The sequence below is a fragment of the Pollicipes pollicipes genome, unplaced genomic scaffold, assembly GCF_011947565.3.
Source record: "Pollicipes pollicipes isolate AB1234 unplaced genomic scaffold, Ppol_2.1 Scaffold_7262;HRSCAF=8765_pilon_pilon_pilon, whole genome shotgun sequence".
Lineage (NCBI taxonomy): Eukaryota > Metazoa > Arthropoda > Thecostraca > Pollicipedomorpha > Pollicipedidae > Pollicipes > Pollicipes pollicipes.
Genome location: NW_023597055.1, coordinates 13,982,603 through 13,999,618, shown reverse-complemented (window position 1 = coordinate 13,999,618; position 17,016 = coordinate 13,982,603). Strand labels below are relative to the sequence as shown.

General features: G+C 51.1%; 1 protein-coding gene across 1 annotated transcript; it reads right to left on the bottom strand.

The window, feature by feature from the left end:
- Positions 1-8,694: 8,694 nt before the first annotated feature.
- LOC119113464 (uncharacterized) lies at positions 8,695-14,886 on the bottom strand. The gene is made up of 2 exons (XM_037237775.1): positions 14,340-14,886; positions 8,695-10,296 (listed from the first exon to the last, which is right to left on the bottom strand). The coding sequence occupies exons 1-2, from the start codon at positions 14,511-14,513 to the stop codon at positions 8,695-8,697; spliced, it is 1,776 nt and encodes a 591-aa protein (XP_037093670.1). The 5' UTR covers positions 14,514-14,886.
- Between the last annotated feature and the right edge of the window lie 2,130 nt (positions 14,887-17,016).

Sequence of the window (17,016 nt, the reverse complement as noted above, 5' to 3'; positions counted from 1 at the left end):
CTCATCACGAATACTATAAATTAACTCCTTTGCGTCTAATGCACGCTTAGCCTCTAGACCATTGGCGAACTCTACCTCGATGTTGCCATCCGTCACATCTCGTGATGTCTCCAAACTTGTCACAGCCGTTGCGTCGTTGGAACGGTGGCAGGGTGGAGAGCTTTACATCTCCGCTGGAGAAGATCAGAATCCGAGGGCACGGGAGACCGAATCCCCCAAGCACCCGGGCCCCAGCGCTGTCCGATCTCCTTTCGGGGGCCGGGTATTTGCTGAGTTTTGAGAACCATGCGATTTCTAGCAAGCATTCGGCACCGGGGCTCCCCACCCACCTCGGGGCCCAACTGGGTGATGGCCCAACACTCCCTCGGGAGGTGGTCGCCGCCAGGGCTACCCCAGTGCTATACGGGGCGGACGACGCCCCCCACACGGCCAAGTGCAACCGGTGAGACCCCTCGCCGTCCTGACTGTGGTTCAACGCCGCCGCCCCTTGACCCCTTAAGTCGCTGCGCACGGCCAGGCGCCCCAAGCAGAGACCCGCGCGGTTAACCGACCAGCACGGTGTCGTTGGTTTCCCTTTCTCATTCCTAGCGGGGACACAGTCGATTGCGGATTCACGCAAACGGGGGCTTTCAGTTTTGACATCGCGCGCTCCTGTCTGCAGCAGCCCTCAGTTCCGTGCAGCACTTAGCAGGATGTAGAGAGTCTCCACCAGAGCATCTTGTGCAGGTGTCCGGACGGTCCCTCGAAGAGCTATCTACAGTCACCCGGAACAACGTACATCCTGTAAAGACCACCGGCGACTGATATTCATCAGCCAGCGAAGTATCCTCGTCACCCTTTGTGTACTTGGGATTTAGGTAGCTGGTCAGTGCTCTTTTCGTCGCTCAGAACTCTCCTCTGCCGCTTGAAAACTTAGGCATAACGTTCAGCCTGTGCTGTGAAGCACATCGTTTTTCATTCTGCTCCCGCGAGCCAGGTCAAGTGTCCGGCTGTCAAGCATGTACAGCAATCTAAAGCGTCATCATGACACCCTTGACGATTTTCATGTACACCAGGTTAAACCACTTTAATCTAGTGCAGCCATTGCACGTAATGTAAGAGTCGTCGTTAACCTATCAGACTCAGTCTTTGGTAGAAAGGTTCTTAATCATGTTATAGGCACGTTATTTTAGGTCTCGCCAAGCGCGTGCACTTAGTGTTTTCTCCTCTAACATGTTTACACAGTCGCTTATGTGTGGGCAGGTCAAATTTCGGATACACTCACACTTTTCTGTCGACATCATTCTTCTCGACTGTCCGGTCTTGTCTTGCGTGTCACCCCCTTGATGATGTTTTCTCGCCGTCGACTTGTTCCGTTGTTTTGCCGCCTTCTTCGATGACGTTTCCTTTCCTGCCGATGGTTTCTGTTTTCCTTTCTGTCGTCGGCGATCTCCAACCCTGCAATCTCCCATCGTGTCGTCGTGAACGGCGTCGTTGCTGACGTCACCTTCGATGCCGGACAATCACTCACTGTTATGACGTCACAGCCTTCATGCCCGATCCTGAAACATGGTAGTGTTTAGGTCTTTCATAAGAACGCGAATGACAGCCGCAACGAACGATATAGAACATAAAAAGAAACATATCGGAAGCTGTGAACTGGAAGCGGTAAAATGCTTTTTTGAACTGATTGCGAAACGTTTTGTCTATAAAGATAGCTTATGCTTACGAAAGGTAATGTAAACGAATGGTAACGAAAGGTAATGAACCGCGAGCACGGGCATCCAGCGACAAGGACGAGAATCATACGGGCGACAGAGTACTGCGATCCCGTCATGATATCAACTCTCAGCAGCAACCCCTCACCTGCCGCTGCCGAGCGGGCCGGCGTCGCGGAGGGGGCCAAGGGCTCCGACCGGGCGCCAGCCGCCTGTCCCGCTGGCACCACTGAGAGTCCGTGAGACCTCAGGGGCGAGGTGAGCTAAAGAGCTGACATCTGGTCGACGGTAGTGGGCCGTTGTGCTGAGCTTTGGGCTTTATCTGCGTGAGACGTCGTAGGGTGACTGGCCTCATATAGTCATGAGATGTTTTTAGCAGTTTTCACCAAGATGATTTCCTTCTCTTTCATGAATGTCGGACAGCTCCGGTCAAGGGTGGTGGGAGGTACCTGACCAGCGCCACAGCTCACACACCAGGACTGCACAATGTCACACTGGACCCTCTATCTCATCATCTTTTCCCTTCATGCTCGAACGACGCGCATTTGCCACAGGCTGGTCTGTTTCGGCAGTGTGGTTTGGTGTGGCCAAAACGCTGACACGAAAGCAGCGCATAAGACTGGGAACATACACCCAAACCTCGACGACAGCGTAGCCAACACGGATGTCTGAAGGTAGATGTGGTCGGTGGAAAGACATAATTATGTTGTTCGTAGGTATCTGGTCACCACTTCTCATGATCCGGTGGGCCGTGACCACCGCAGTCGGCGCGCCCGTAAACTCCCATAAACAAGAACAAAACCCTCCGCTACAGCTGAAACCAGTCGTCACTTGGTTACACCCACACAAACGCGCGCACGACACTACAAACGCAATAGGAAGGCAGTACACGTGCAATACGCTATGAAAATCGCCCATGGCCAAATTTCTAATAAAGCCAGGCACCTACAGGCAAGAACCACACCAGACATTCACGCGGGCAGGGTACTGGCACCGAACCATTCCCTGACGCACTTGAGCTTGTCGATCTGCTCGGTGACCTGCGTTTAAAGTCTCACGGCGGAGCCGGCACACCCCGTAAGAGCGGCGCGGTACCGGCCGTCTCCCGTATGTATGTATGTATATTGTTTGCGTGTATGTATGTACGTAAATATTTGTATGCATGTATGTATGCAGTGCGTGCATGTACATGTGAGTACGTACGCATGTACATGTGAGTATGTACGCATGTATTTGTATGCACGCATATGTTTATGCATGTATGCAGTGTGTGCGTGTATATGTATGTATGTACGCGTGTATGTATGTATTAATGTATGTGTATGCGTGCGTGTATGCGTGTAGGTATGTTTGTATGCATGTGTGCATGCATGAGCGCGGCACATGACATTTCATTTGGAAGTCAGTCCTCTACTCCGCGCATGTACTGCCGACGCGGCCAGAGACTGGCGCGGGCCGCACCGCGACCTCGCCACGACACCGCGCGGCAGCGGCAAGGTCGACATGGCCGCATCTGGCTGGTCAGCCTGCGGCAATGGCACGATGTCGTGCCTGACCACGTCCTCGCTCTCGTGGGCTGTTTCGGCGGCGGGGCGTCGGCGGCGCTGGCGGCTCGCTGCCGCTTGAGGGACAGCTGGAACATGTGCTCGTGTGCTGATCCGCACTATGTGTCGATAGTCTGAGGTTCTTCGACTCGGTTGCGCCGTCTGCGACGCTCTACGATCCCTGTGTGACAATTCACTATACATCGGACGTATCTTCAAATTTGTACGGCATGTTAAGCTCTGCGCTTTATGTACACCTCCCTGAGGAGTTAACACCACGTGTAACAAGTTTGCAAGATTTTGAAGAGTTTTAATGAACATTTTGTGTCGGGCGCGGTACGACCGCGCAATCGATGCGCCCGAAAGCTCTCATAACCAGATAACCAACAGGTCCGTTATAACCAGATAACCAGTGACCCGCAACTCCGGCCGATCCACTGCGACATAGTGCGTCACATATGATGCATACGCCACATAGATGCCGCCACATAGATGGTGTTCCGGATTTTAAATTGTGCGCACAAGAGTTTTAGATTTGAAGTCTTAGTACGTGATCAGCCGCATGGGCAAGCCGGCTACGTCCGCAGCCTGTAAACGGTGTTTTCGTCAATCGGCAAATGCTCCACCAATGACGCTGGCTTACAGTGCCTACTCACAGTGGTACTCACGTGCGGTGATTCGACAGGTCGTCACTGACCCGGGCGCTGAAGGCATCACCGTCGGAGCCGTCCAGCACACGCCACCAGCATCCAGACAGCGGGATGTCGCACGTTCGGACAGCGACAACGTCTACAGAATGATTAACGTTTTGCTTAACCTTGTGCGTCCGCGATCATGAGCGCGGCACGGAAATGTCGGGTTTGCTCAACATAAAAGTTTTTGCCCGATAGCGCTGTTTGACTAGCACCTCTTGACATTTCTAGGATCGGTTGTTTTCAACATAAGAAGTTCCACCTCGTGAACGCATTGAATTTCGTCATTTTCTCGCCTGCTTGGTATAATTATAGTGTATCCATCACTACCTGTTGTATGAAAAGAACGGTTCCTCATAGTCAGACCTACTACACTAGTTGGTAGATTTGTTATCTGGTGTGAGGAGTTTCACAGTTTGCATACTTGGATGTTCTTATTTGCAGATGCGACCTTTTCATTCTCAAGAAGTTTACACGCACAGACCAAGGCAGAAGTCCAAGAAGAAAGAAGGAAGTACGGGAAGGAACAACACATAATATCTGCTTAGTCTCCAGGTTAAACCAGCAAACTCTTAAAAAGGTAGATATGCGAAACAGTGCACATTGACCTAGTGTGTGACCTAATATGCGACCACGGTGACCTCACTGAACGTGGTTCTGCAGTTGCCCCCCAGACTTGCAGTGAGATGTCCACCTGCCACGCGCTGTGAACTGGAGTTGTGTGCACAGAACATAGATGGCGCAGCGAACAGTAATTTGCACTTGGACTAATCAGCTGACCGGGGTGACCTTGGGCGAGCTGCGCGGTATGGCTCGCTGGCTACCGTCTCTCGAAAGTCTTCAGGATTAAGGGAAACCGCGAAGAGGACAACGCGATACTTAGAACAAACTTAGTTATCTATCTGGAACTTCCGCCTGGACTGCAGTAATTATCAAGGGCATCGTGTTGCGTCTTTGCCCCAACACTCGAACACAGCTCTACTTTAGCAGTCAACTAAAAACTAATGCGTGTGGATGCACAAATGTGGGAAAAAATACTTCCTTCGGATGATGCAAACATTGGCTGTCCCTCGCTCGTCCAGCTCAGAGGAATTGTTAGGCATCCTCGTGACTGCTCCATCCCCCCCATCAACAATGTCAGGGTCCTAACCCGAAACACCATCCTGTCTTCACCCGACACACCTGCGATCTCGGAGGACTGCGGTGATGGCTGGAGTCTCCCCGACGCCCGGCAGGTGTGGCCCGAAACGCCGCCAGCCGACAACGTCGGCACCGCGCGACAGTCTGAGAAGTCCTATTTCCGTGCGTAGTTGAAAGGTGTTGGTCCACAACTCCGTGGTGCAATTGTGGTGGCAGTGAATTAACACCGTCGCACGGTGTAGGACGTGACGTCATATGTTTTACAATTATCAGTTCTTCAAGTCCTATCAGCTCAATAGCACCCTAAAGTCGCCGTGCGAGTAAAATGTGAGGAGAACGCAAAATGGCCCCAGTAGCTGACGCGCTCTATAATATCAATCACCATCATCATATAGTGATAGTCAGACCGATGCCTGCTTGGCGGTTACGTCTTGGGATAGCACATTTGTCCATTGTGTGTCATTGGTTAACTACCTGCAAAAAACGCCTTTCGAATGAATTTGTCGTTGCGTCATTTGTCGTCGCGAACGAGACCGCGGTCTGAGCGGTTTCTATCATAACGTAAGACAATTCCTGCGCATAACTCCTCACATCTGCTTTTTCAGCATCGGGTGTGGTGCGTCCTGCCCTAACGCCACTGGAGCGGTACATGGGCGCCCTGGAGAAGAGCTGCGAGGGTCAGCACGAGGCCCGGGAGGCGCAAAGAATTCATGGTTGCCCTGCTGACCAGCATGCCGCACGGCGGAGGGATTCCGAGACATAAAGCGGAAGATGCTCGACGAGGAATTTGCGGATCATCCTGTTCGTCCTTGCCTGAAAAAATTAAAAATGCCTACGCGAAAAAGCCTCACTCTGCTATGGCATTGGTTCGGTTCATACGCGTCTTACTTCCGCAACTGGTGTCGTGAAAATCCCACACGATCCTGCAAAGTGTATTTGTGCAACTAAGCTGCTTCTGCTGGCAGCCGACACCCTTTATCCGTTATTAAACTGCATGTCAGTTAACGGATGCTTGATCAACAGCGTTGAACCGAGGCTTTTGCAAGCTGCCTATCGTAAATACACGTAAATGCCTGCTTACAGGTAGTGTTACTTGCACATCGATTACGAAACCCTCAAAACTCCATCCCCGGCCTGAATGGAGACGCTTCATGGCTCCAAAATGGGCCTTTAACTCTGTGACTAGCGTCGATGCCATCGCACTGGCCCGCTTGTCGCGCGGGTATACGCATCCGCCCATTGAGCGAAGCGATGTCACTACCAACATGCACGAATAATTCTGAGGGAATTTTCTGGAGGCAGGTCACCAGGCCCATGAAAACCAATTCCAGTGGCTTCGGCGCGGACCATGGTCCCGAGCCCGCACATGACCGCGGAGCGGGCGAGTTTTGAGTGGCAAAAAACAGCAGCACTGCCTGCAAAAATCTGCAACTGTGCGATCCAGAAGAAGCCACCAGAATCTGAGCCGTGCCACTTTTGCCAGCTGGGCGGCGTTTAGTGCTCTCCCGCCCCGCACGCGCCCCGGCTTGTGCATGCCGGCGATGCACTGTAATGCCGTCTTATGGCGATCTGTATAGTTTGTATGGTCTAACGAGTAGCGGTGGTTTACCCAACTACAACGTTTCATTGTCACGTATCGGGCCTGAGCTGGCAGAAAAGCCACTCCGGTAGAGTCGCCTATCTGTTTTGTTATGTTTTTCTCTAATTGTCGCTCCTTCACCTACAAGTGGCATTTCGACCCCAAAGATTATCAAGTGCCGCTAACCTAGCTTCATGTAGAGGTCGAACTGTCTGGTTTCAAGGTGGCATACCTGTCTCGACGACGTTTACTTTTCTCTTTACCTGTACTGCCTAGATCGGCAATCTCCAACTGATATCCCACATAAAGACCGAGGGCTGCAGCGTTGCAAAGATGACTGCACCGCTTTGGTTCGCCGTTCCCATGGCAACGATCGAATGACGCAACGTCTGTGTCGGTATGAACCGCTCGTCATACTGGCGAGGAAAGGTCAACCCGACCAGAGGAAGACTCAAACAGCGATGACTTGTCAAAAGAAACCGGGTCCTTTCTCTTCGTCATGAATTATGACGCATTGCATCAGCATCCTTCATGGCCTTAAGCCCAGAGGCATGAGCCAGTGGACGCGAGAGGGGCATATTCAGTTCGGTAGATAACGAGTTAAAGCAAACGGCCAGAAAAAGAGTGAACACGAATTTGGGAACCGGGTAGAAGTTAGGCACACAGAGACGTGGGTGATGCACCAAGAGCGTAATCTGCCGCTTGCTTCAGGTGCCATTAACCGGATGATCGGACCACCCGTCCGGCTCCCTCCATTATGAAAACGACGGCTTACGAGTTGAGGCCTCCCGAATTCGACTTTTACTGCACTCATTGCGCCCGCAAAGCCGCCACATGCATCCTCGGCACGAACCAACACGGCCACTTTTTTATTCTTCGCAAGCGTTGGCGCATGAGGCGGGAATGCGCCCACCCATGATGCTTCTCCTCAATCTGCACGATTGGATGGTGTCGTTGAGCCCGACGTTTGCTATTGGCTTAAATGACTTCCGGCGCACGGAATGGTCTCACGTGAATTGCAGAGCGAATGCCGATCTTCAGCAGCCACCTTCATCTAAACCAGTTCATTGCCGATTATTCAAGTCACGACCCAACCTTTTCGATGCTTGCCGCGTTGTATTTTAACATTCGGTTCCGGCTCCGGCAATACATGACGATAATTGGTGAACACATTCCACGGTAGGCAGAACACACAAGAACATTAGCAGGACAGCAATGGTCTTCAGCTTCTCCTTTTTCATCAACGCAGTTCCGGTTCTAAAGACATCCGTTCAGTTCACTCGCTCACATCTTTTCACATTATATTTAGCAAATGACAACTACACGGTAGCGACCATCAAGGGCGGATTTTATCGAGTGGTTCACGTATAAAATGGGTGCCGAACCAAGCTAGGTACAGATTCGGGGAAAGATGTGAGTATGGGGACGGGCTGGAGCAAGGTTTTCACGAAATGTCGGATAGATGCATGCAGACATGCCTGCACAATCCAGACATACTACTTCCAGACGTACTTAGAGACACTTGCCGCTTATAGTTTTTTCAGTCACAATTAGTGCACACTGCTTTTGCTCCGCTCACACTACTTTTGTAATTCGCAACGCAAAGGAGTAAGTGATGAGCTTCCATGAAACTCCTTGATAGTTCAGGGCTATTTCATAGACAAATACAAACGAATGGATAGCAGGTGCGCGCAGCTGATCGGGAACGGATAGGGGATGGATATGGATGGACACGGCTAGAGGACTAGCGGGAGCAATGGGTAAAGGCGCTCCCGAGTACAGCAACGTCCACTACACGAACCTCCCCGTGCACAACTCCCCAAGCAAGTACCAACAACAGCTACAGAACTAACGGAAGCAATGGGTAAAGGTACCCCTGAGAGCAGTGACGTCCGCTGCACGAATCTGCCCGGCACAACTCCCCAAGCAAGTACCAACAAAGCGTGCAGTAGCAAAACACCCCTGTGACAGCACACAACGACCAATAGCGATCACTAGCAGAGCTGAGCCTGAGCCGGACAGAGCCAGCCAGGGCTCGCCCCTTATAAGCCGTCGTCTGCGGCGCTGGTGGCGCCACCTGCAACGGGCACCGCTCCCTCGGCGCTGGCAATGTACAGCTCGTTGTCTACCAGGTTCTCTGTGGACAGAAGCTCCTCCCAGAGCAAGGGCTGCTGTGGTGGTGACGGTGGTGGTGGTGGGACCTCATCGGGAGCCCTTGTTGATACGGGACCCTCTGGGCGCGCCGTATCAGCTGGCGGAAGTTGGAAGAGATCCTCCTTAATCTCCTCGTACATCGCATCATCAAACTCTGAGTCACCGGCGCCACTTGCTTGCACGTTTGGCCCGCCTATCCTGTCACTGTCTGCCCCATTCCGAGGTCCCCCTGCTGGTGAGACGCAGGACGCGGCCAGCACGAGGCGGCTCCTGCGACGTCGGACGATCAGCACGGCCGCCAGCGCCACGGCCAGCACCAGCAGGACCCCGAGCCCGCCGAAGAGCGCCAGCCGGTGCTGGCTGTCCAACTGTCCGGGTCCATGACCGGCGCTGGCGGCTCCGGGACAGCGAGGGTCGCCGCTGGCGGGAGACGTCGCGGCGTCGGCGTCGGCGAGACACATGCTCTGGAGCTGCCAAAGCACCTGGCTGCGCGGCTCGGATGTGCTCGCGGACACCAAGCGACGTGTCTGCTTCCTCGCCGGACACGCGGGCGGAAAACGCACGTCGAGGCCGCTCAAGCAGACCAGCGTGCCCTCAGAGAACGTCAGTGACCCGCGGAAAGCGTTATGAATCAGAAGGTCCCTTATGATTAGTGGCTGGTCAGCACCCACGGTGCTTTTGCTTACACGGAGACCAATCAGACCGCGGGGCTTGAGGTGGTTGATAGTGTTATTCGCGAGCTCGATCGAACCGCTAGCGTTCACGCTCAGTCCGTTGGAAGAAAGCGTCCCAAAACGTGAGTTACTGATCTTCAGCCAAGTGACATTCACGTGAATAGCGTTTTCTGGCAGCTTTGTGAAGTTGGTGTCGCTGATGATCATTTCTTGAATGTTACCAGAGAGGGCGAAAGGCGCAGTGTCAGAGAAGAGCACGGAATGAATAGTCAGCTTTGCCCATCCATCCGAGCCATCCAAACATCCTTTATCGGCGGCATCTACTGTCATATTGGACAGTTCCAGATGGTGAATACTCCCAGCGAAGAGCTTTTCTTCGCAGCTTATTCTCCCGCCCGTCATGAGCAGATGACGGACTGCTGATGTGAACACTTGTGGTGCCGTCAACAGCCGGACGCGAATCAGGGCCATGTCGGGTCCCAAAGAGCTGGAAGTGTATGTGAAGGCGTTTGGCGAGGCAATGCACTTTTGAATGTCTTCAAAGGTAATTGTAGTGTTTTGTGACCAGAAGCCAGATAGACCTGAGCTTTCTATACGTAATTTTTTCACAAAGCGAATTCCCAAGGTGCGCATGCTGTTAGATTCTTGAAGCCTCATGCCTTCGTACCGTATGGTGACATTTTCTACTTCTGTAATCGTGACAGCCTTCAATGACGTCAACTGTTCCAAGGCGAGACTCTGGATTTTAACAGCTGACGAGTTTGAAATCTGGATGTTTTGAACAGTCGGTGGTATCTCGTTCTTGATTAGGGGGATCTGAAACAAAATACGTTTCATGCAGCATTATCAAGTGTAGCACTATTGCGTCCAACCCACAGCCCGGTCATCTGGCTGTAGTTTCTCACCCGATGACGAAGTTATGACACTTAGAACTGACACTATGACACTTAAGAAGCTATGACACTTAGGCTTTCGGCAGCCAGGGCAGCCAGCAGTATAAAAAGCGTCCGTTGTCTGGTCCGAGGTCTATTTCCAACTATCATTATTGGTTTGGTTTTGTTTAGCTTTCGTTTTTAATTTGATGGTATCCTTCCTTTCTTTAGTGTTCAAAAGTCCTAGGCGCATTGCCCCGTTTGTCTTGGAACCCATTTCGTGTAAATGTATAATGACCTGGCATGCTTTTCATGTCATTCCCTGGTGCGCTTTAGAGTCCATGAAAGCAGCTGGTTGAAAAGCAGGTGCACAACAGACGTTCTCAGCCGCTCATTGACTTTTTTGTTTCTTCTTCACACCTTTTTTTCTCCACATTGTCGCGTTCAGTTTCAACAGGCGGTGCAAATGTGGGAGAGCCTTGGAATTATTGCAATCAGTTGTTGCCAATATCATATATACAGCTACACAAAAATATCCCACCTACGCCTGTCGCCCACAGGTGTGTAAGAAATGAATTATTATTAAAACAAATGATGACAATGAATTAATATTAAAATAAATTATTGAAATGAATTATTATTGAAATAGATTATTAAAATGAATTATTATTTAAATAAATGATAAAATACTGACCGCTTTTGGCATCAAACGTTAGTAGCCCCACTTTGCGTGTCCAGTTGGCCGCTGACCAATAGCTGCACATAACCAACCCGTTAGCCGGGTGTCGTCACGCTTGGGCGGGCAGCGCGCGTTGTGTCAGCCTGACCGGGCGGGTCGTACGCAGCTGTTAGCATCCACCCCGTTCGAGCTCCGGTGCTTGGAAAGAGCACGTCATTCAAACCATGCGTGGTCTCTGGTCCACCAGAAGCTGAAACAATGTATGTCCTCATGGCTTCACTAGTAATGTACCAACAGTAATGTGACTTGAAACTCCCTTCAGAAGTTGTTGTCGTCGCCTAACGAATCAACCGCTGCATCAGCTAGTCCTGGGGATCGCGAGGCTATTCCACTCTCTGTGATTGGCTTAGCCCACCAGTCTCGGTCATCGTACGATATCGTATACGTTTCTCATTGGTTGATAATGGCGCAATGTCACACTGTTTCTGTACCACGTGTTCATGACCGTTTACGTCTGAAAGCAGTATATAAGGCGAGCGGCCTGTTACCGTGCATATTCATTAGATGTAGAAATACGCTGAAGCACAAGGCTGCTGTTGGCGGTACGTGTCGACTCGTTGGTGTTGAATGGGTGTTAGTGAATGGTGTTGAATGGGTGTTGAATAGGTGTTAGTGATGGTAAGATACTGCTCAGTAGAAGCCTTGGACTTAAGGATTTGTCTTTGCCCGACTTGCAAGAAGGACTTGCACGACCCAAGTCATCACCAACATAATTATCAGACAAACATTAAACAGTTTTCTACATGCATATCTTGGCTGTAGCGAAAGAGCATGCGCCAGAAGACAAGCTTTTCATGCAAGGTCAAGTGAAATTCGTTTTCCTCAAATGCTATGCATCAAGGTGAACATCAAATGCCAGTGAACTATTCCTATAAACCTCAAAATTTGATACAAGTGATATGCATGCACACCAGCCCGCCTCATGAATTTGATGCATCTAGCTCTCTTAGTTTTTGAGGTCTCAGAATGTTCAAATTCATCCCCACCCGAGAGAAAGGCATAGTGTAAGGGCACTGAGCCTGGATCGCTATGATTTAGCTCAAATCCACCAGTAATTGTCAACATGGTAATTACCACGGTGCACCTCGTTTCCCGACACATTCACAACTATAACGCCAAGATCTGCGAAGTTCAAGGTCGTTACACCCTAACCTCCACGATGTTTCTCAAACTCATGTCAGTGGTGGTGTTAAACATTATTATAATGCTGCACATCGTTTTCCGCCACACTAAAAGTATGATCAATAAATGCATTCAAAGTGAAAAGTCACTCAACCAGTACCATTACGATTCATCTAAAGCTGGTGCCATTGGTTAAGTTTGATATGCTGAATACGATGGCGCAATTTGGTTGGAGTCGAGTTAAAAAGTATGGCTTCAACAGGTCCTCAAGAGTCGATATCATTGAACTCGCACCCTTCATAATCTTGTTCCATCTCTCATCATAATCAGTTCTCAGCATGTAAGCATAGTGGTAGCATGTCCAACACTACTAGTGACATTCATATGAGCCAAATCACATAAATCCGGTTTCATTTATATAAAATCTCAATGGGATCTCTGGATCACAGTTTAAGACATAACAGTTAACGACATGCACCATTATAGTCGCTATGACCTTGAATTTTGGACATATGTTGAGGTCATAGCTTTGAATGAGGTGGTATATGAAATAGCCATCATCGCCAGCATGTTGAACGCTACTAGAGTTATTAAATGGAGCAGTATCACATAGGCGCGTCTTCGCTGATCTTGAATTTCGATGACTTTTAGAGGTCATAGTTTTTAATATGGCCGTTCACGACATGCACCAGCGTGATAAGCACGTGGATCATAGTGGTATGCGTTTAAAGGGAGTGCTTCACATTTAGATGGGGTTTTGATTTGAAATAGCTGTTTTGAAGACCTTTCGGTGCTGTTCACAATTCTGTCCTTCTAAAGACCTAAGCCCTCCAAGTTTCTGAGCTATATTCCCGCGAAAATCGGGGTAGCATATCGGGGAGAGTATTTCAAAGTCACCTTCTCATTCATGGGGTTATAATACTGCCATGTAGATCCTGCCATTTCATAAGCTATGCGGTGATCGAAGCCAAGAAGAATATCATTGTCAAGGCGTTGATATGCAGCGCTCGTGAGTGCGATTTCCAAATAAAACGGCCGCCAACTGGCTGTCAGTTAATGTTGTGCAAGATGCGATGAACTTATGAAAAAATGACGCATTGAGGAGCGTTTTTGCTAACAGAGGATTGTGCCGGCTGAAGCAGATTTTTCCACTCAAAAATTATACCGGTAGTTGGAACTCAACTTGTTTCGTGATATCTGGTGCTTACTTCAATATCTTCAAATGTGAAACATGTCTTTTAAGTAAAAATATCTGGGTCAGTTTTGAAGGTAACTTGAGTGTGGTTGCGGGCATTGCGCTGTCGTGACAGATATTTGTGCAATTTACGCATTTTGACATGCCATTAAACAACACAACCTATTGCTATGTGGACTTTAAGGACTGCTGAACAGAACGCTTGCATAAAAAGGCTCCTTGCCTGGAAGCAATCGCTGTCATGGCTTAGAGAGCCACCAGCTTTCAATTTGACGGGAGGGGAAATGCGCAGTTGTTTTCCCATGTAGGTTGCTGGTGATGCGATATCAAGAAAATTATTTTAGCCCAAACCACAAAGACGTCTCTGCATAAACGGGGGCGGGGCGCTGAGCCTCACCCCGTGCTGACTTCAGTATTCCATCACCCCCCCCCCCCCCCCCCCACCTTTCCTATGGCTTCTCTGAGCTAGGTGTTACACCCTAAAGTTTGTTAATCATTGGTATGCTGGGTAGCTGTACAAGCCACCGGCAGCCTCATGTTCATTTTGTATCAGATAGCTTCCTACAGGCTGTAGGTACCTAATGCTTTTGTTCTTCATATGTTACGGAAGTGTGCGTTTGAGAAGTTTTTAAGATGATCTACCTGGATTGGGATAACAAACAATTTACTTCATTATGCAGCAGCTTCAAAAAGGCAGGGTGAGCTTGATAAATGGTTTATACATGTTTCCCCGACATTGGCAAGTGTACTGTCACACAGTTGTGGCTGTGGTGGTATCTGAATACAATTTGAATGATAATGCACAGTCAATAGCAGCGGTAGCCATCAGCAATACCTCAGCAAGATTTACTGAGATGTCTCGCAGTAAACTACACTCCATTCCAAGCTGTCACAAACAGTATGTAGTTGTCATGTCTATAGTTGGCCTTACCTGCTTTAAGGAGGGACACTGGCAGCTGACAGAGGTGGCTCCATCGCAAGCGGGAGTGAATTTGCAGCATGGAATTTCGCACATAGCGAATGGTTTGTCGCCCCGAACACCGGTGAGCAGCACCGACAGATGAACCAGTGCCGGCAGAAGCACCCCGCTGCCTGCAACCAACATGGCCGCAACAGCTGTGGTAACCGGGACGCTAGAGCTGTCCACCGACTGGTGAGTGCCCCTTTCCTGATGTCGACCGACTGGTGATGCCGGCTGTCAGCGCCCGCTGACTGGTGATGCTGACTATTGGAGTCCGCCGACTGGTGATGCTGGCTATTGGCGTCCGCCGACTGGTGATGCTGGCTATTGGCGTCCGCCGACTGGTGATGCTGGCTATCGGTGCCCGCCAGCTGGTAATGCTCACTACTAGCTTCCGCCGACTGGTGACGATGAGTCCTGGCGTGCACCGTCTGGCGCCTCTCCGAATGCCTGGTGACTGCTGACCAGAGCTCTCTTGACGTCCGCTGATGGATGACCTGGACCCCCAGCTCTCCACCAGCTGTTACCAACCCTGCCGTGCACCGTCCGGTGGGGTGGCGGCCGTCTGGCCGGTCCGGCACCGAGACTGTACCTCACTGCCGACTCTCAGCCGGGTGGGGCGGACGCCAGACCACAGGACGTGCGATAGGTGGTCAGACGCCATCCGGGACGAAACCACGGCACTGGGCAGAAGGGGAAGGGGAGGGGGAGGAGATGCGTCCTCCCGTGGGGTCCGGACCAATGCAGAGGCGGGCGGGTGGGGGGTAAAGAACAAGAGCAGGGCGCAGGATGTGGCGGCCGGAGAAGTAAAAGGGTGCCAAGAGGCGAATCTGAGTTAGAGAGAATGGTGAGATAGTCAAGAAGAGCTATACCGAGGCATGCCTCAGGATACATGAGCTCTGGCTCCTCGGGCAATGCCTCTGGCTCCTCGAGTAATGCCTCTGGCCGCTCGGGTGATGTTTCTGAGCTGCGATGGAACATCTCACGGCTCAGAAAATCAGTTGCGTGACGCGGTTTGAGATTTGCGGTTTGGGCTGCTGAGCCACCGCCATACCGAGCCGCTCCAGGTCCGCTCGGTGGCCGTGTCGCCACGTCTGATATCCGCCAGCATCGTCGCTGCTCCAGCTCCGTTCGGCAGCCGGCTGCACGGACACCCTATCGGTCACTTCCGCCGTCGTCTGACGTGGCGGCGCCGGAGACCAAGCTTTGCCGAGACCCTCGCTGGGGTTAGACCTCCACTGGCTCACGAACGGGTCCAGTGGAGCGTCACAGGGTGTCACAGGGTGTCGACTCGGCGGTGCTGCGGCGCCGGAGACCAAGCTTAGCTGAGACCTCGCTGTGGTCGCGACCTCCACTGGTCCACGAACGGGTCCAGTGGAGCGTCAAAGGGTGTCACAGGGTGTCGACTCGGCGACGCGGCGGAGCCAGAGACCAAGCTTAGCCGAGACCTCGCTGGGGTTGGACTTCCACGTCCACGGTCCACGAACGGCTCCAGTGGATTGTCACAGGGTGTCACAGGGTGTCACAGGGTGTGGACTCGGCGACGCGGCAGCGCCAGTGAACGCTGTTTTAAATCTCTGAACGTATTAAGATGTGCTCCGCGCACATCGTATGGCGGAGATCGGAGCACGCTTTTGCTGCTGTATCGGGCAGTCATGCGCTCGAAGCTGGACTATGCATGTTTTATTTATGACAGCGCGCGTGAATCCGCGAAACGGATCATTAACACCATCCACCACACCGCTTTACGTGCCACCACAGAGGCGTTCCGTACATCTCCTACCCCAAGCCTCCTGGTAGAATCTCACGAGCCGTCGCCGTCAGCGAGGAGGAAAATGCTTGGCATGCGTTATGCACTTAAGCTGCGACAGTTCCCGTGGCATCCCGCATATCACGCAGTTTTTCCGCGGTCCGCTGTGCCTTTTGTTCGTCATGCACCTTGGGCGCATGCTGTGACCTTTGGCTCCCGGATACAAGCCTTGCTGCAGGAAAACGAAATTCCCATTTGAAGGGTGAAGCGATCAGGTCATCTGGGCACTCCTCCCTGGCATTTGATCTCACCCTTCACAGACACATCTCTGACTGAAATTAAACAAAAAATGTATCACTGCCAGATATAATGAGATCCAGAGCGCTTGAGCGTATAGCGTTATACGAGGGCCACACAGATACTTACACGGACGGCTCTAAAACCTCTGATGGTGTAGGCTGTGCGTTTGTGAGCGGTGGCGTCATCCGGTCGTTTTCACTGCCCCCAAACGCTTCGGTGTTCACATCGGAACTCATAGCAATCACTAAGGCACTATGTTTCATTGAAGCAGGTGACGAACCCTTACATCTCATGTTGACGGACTCTGAGCAGCGTTTTGAGTATAAAGTCATTTTTATCCATCATGTCACCTTATACAGAACACTACGCAGCCAGGCATGCACTGGTATTGGAGATCAGCGACATGCTATGTTTTTTTTACGCGAAGAAACCCGCGACACCCCCTCTTGACAAGTATATCTTAATTTTTTTGCAAAATAGTTGTTACGTGAAGCTGGCACCATTGTACGACAATATTTGACGACGCGAAGGAAGAGCAAGCAGAGTCAAAAGTCGCCATATTTTGTGCCATTCTTTGATGGACTTGCGAGGCGGCGT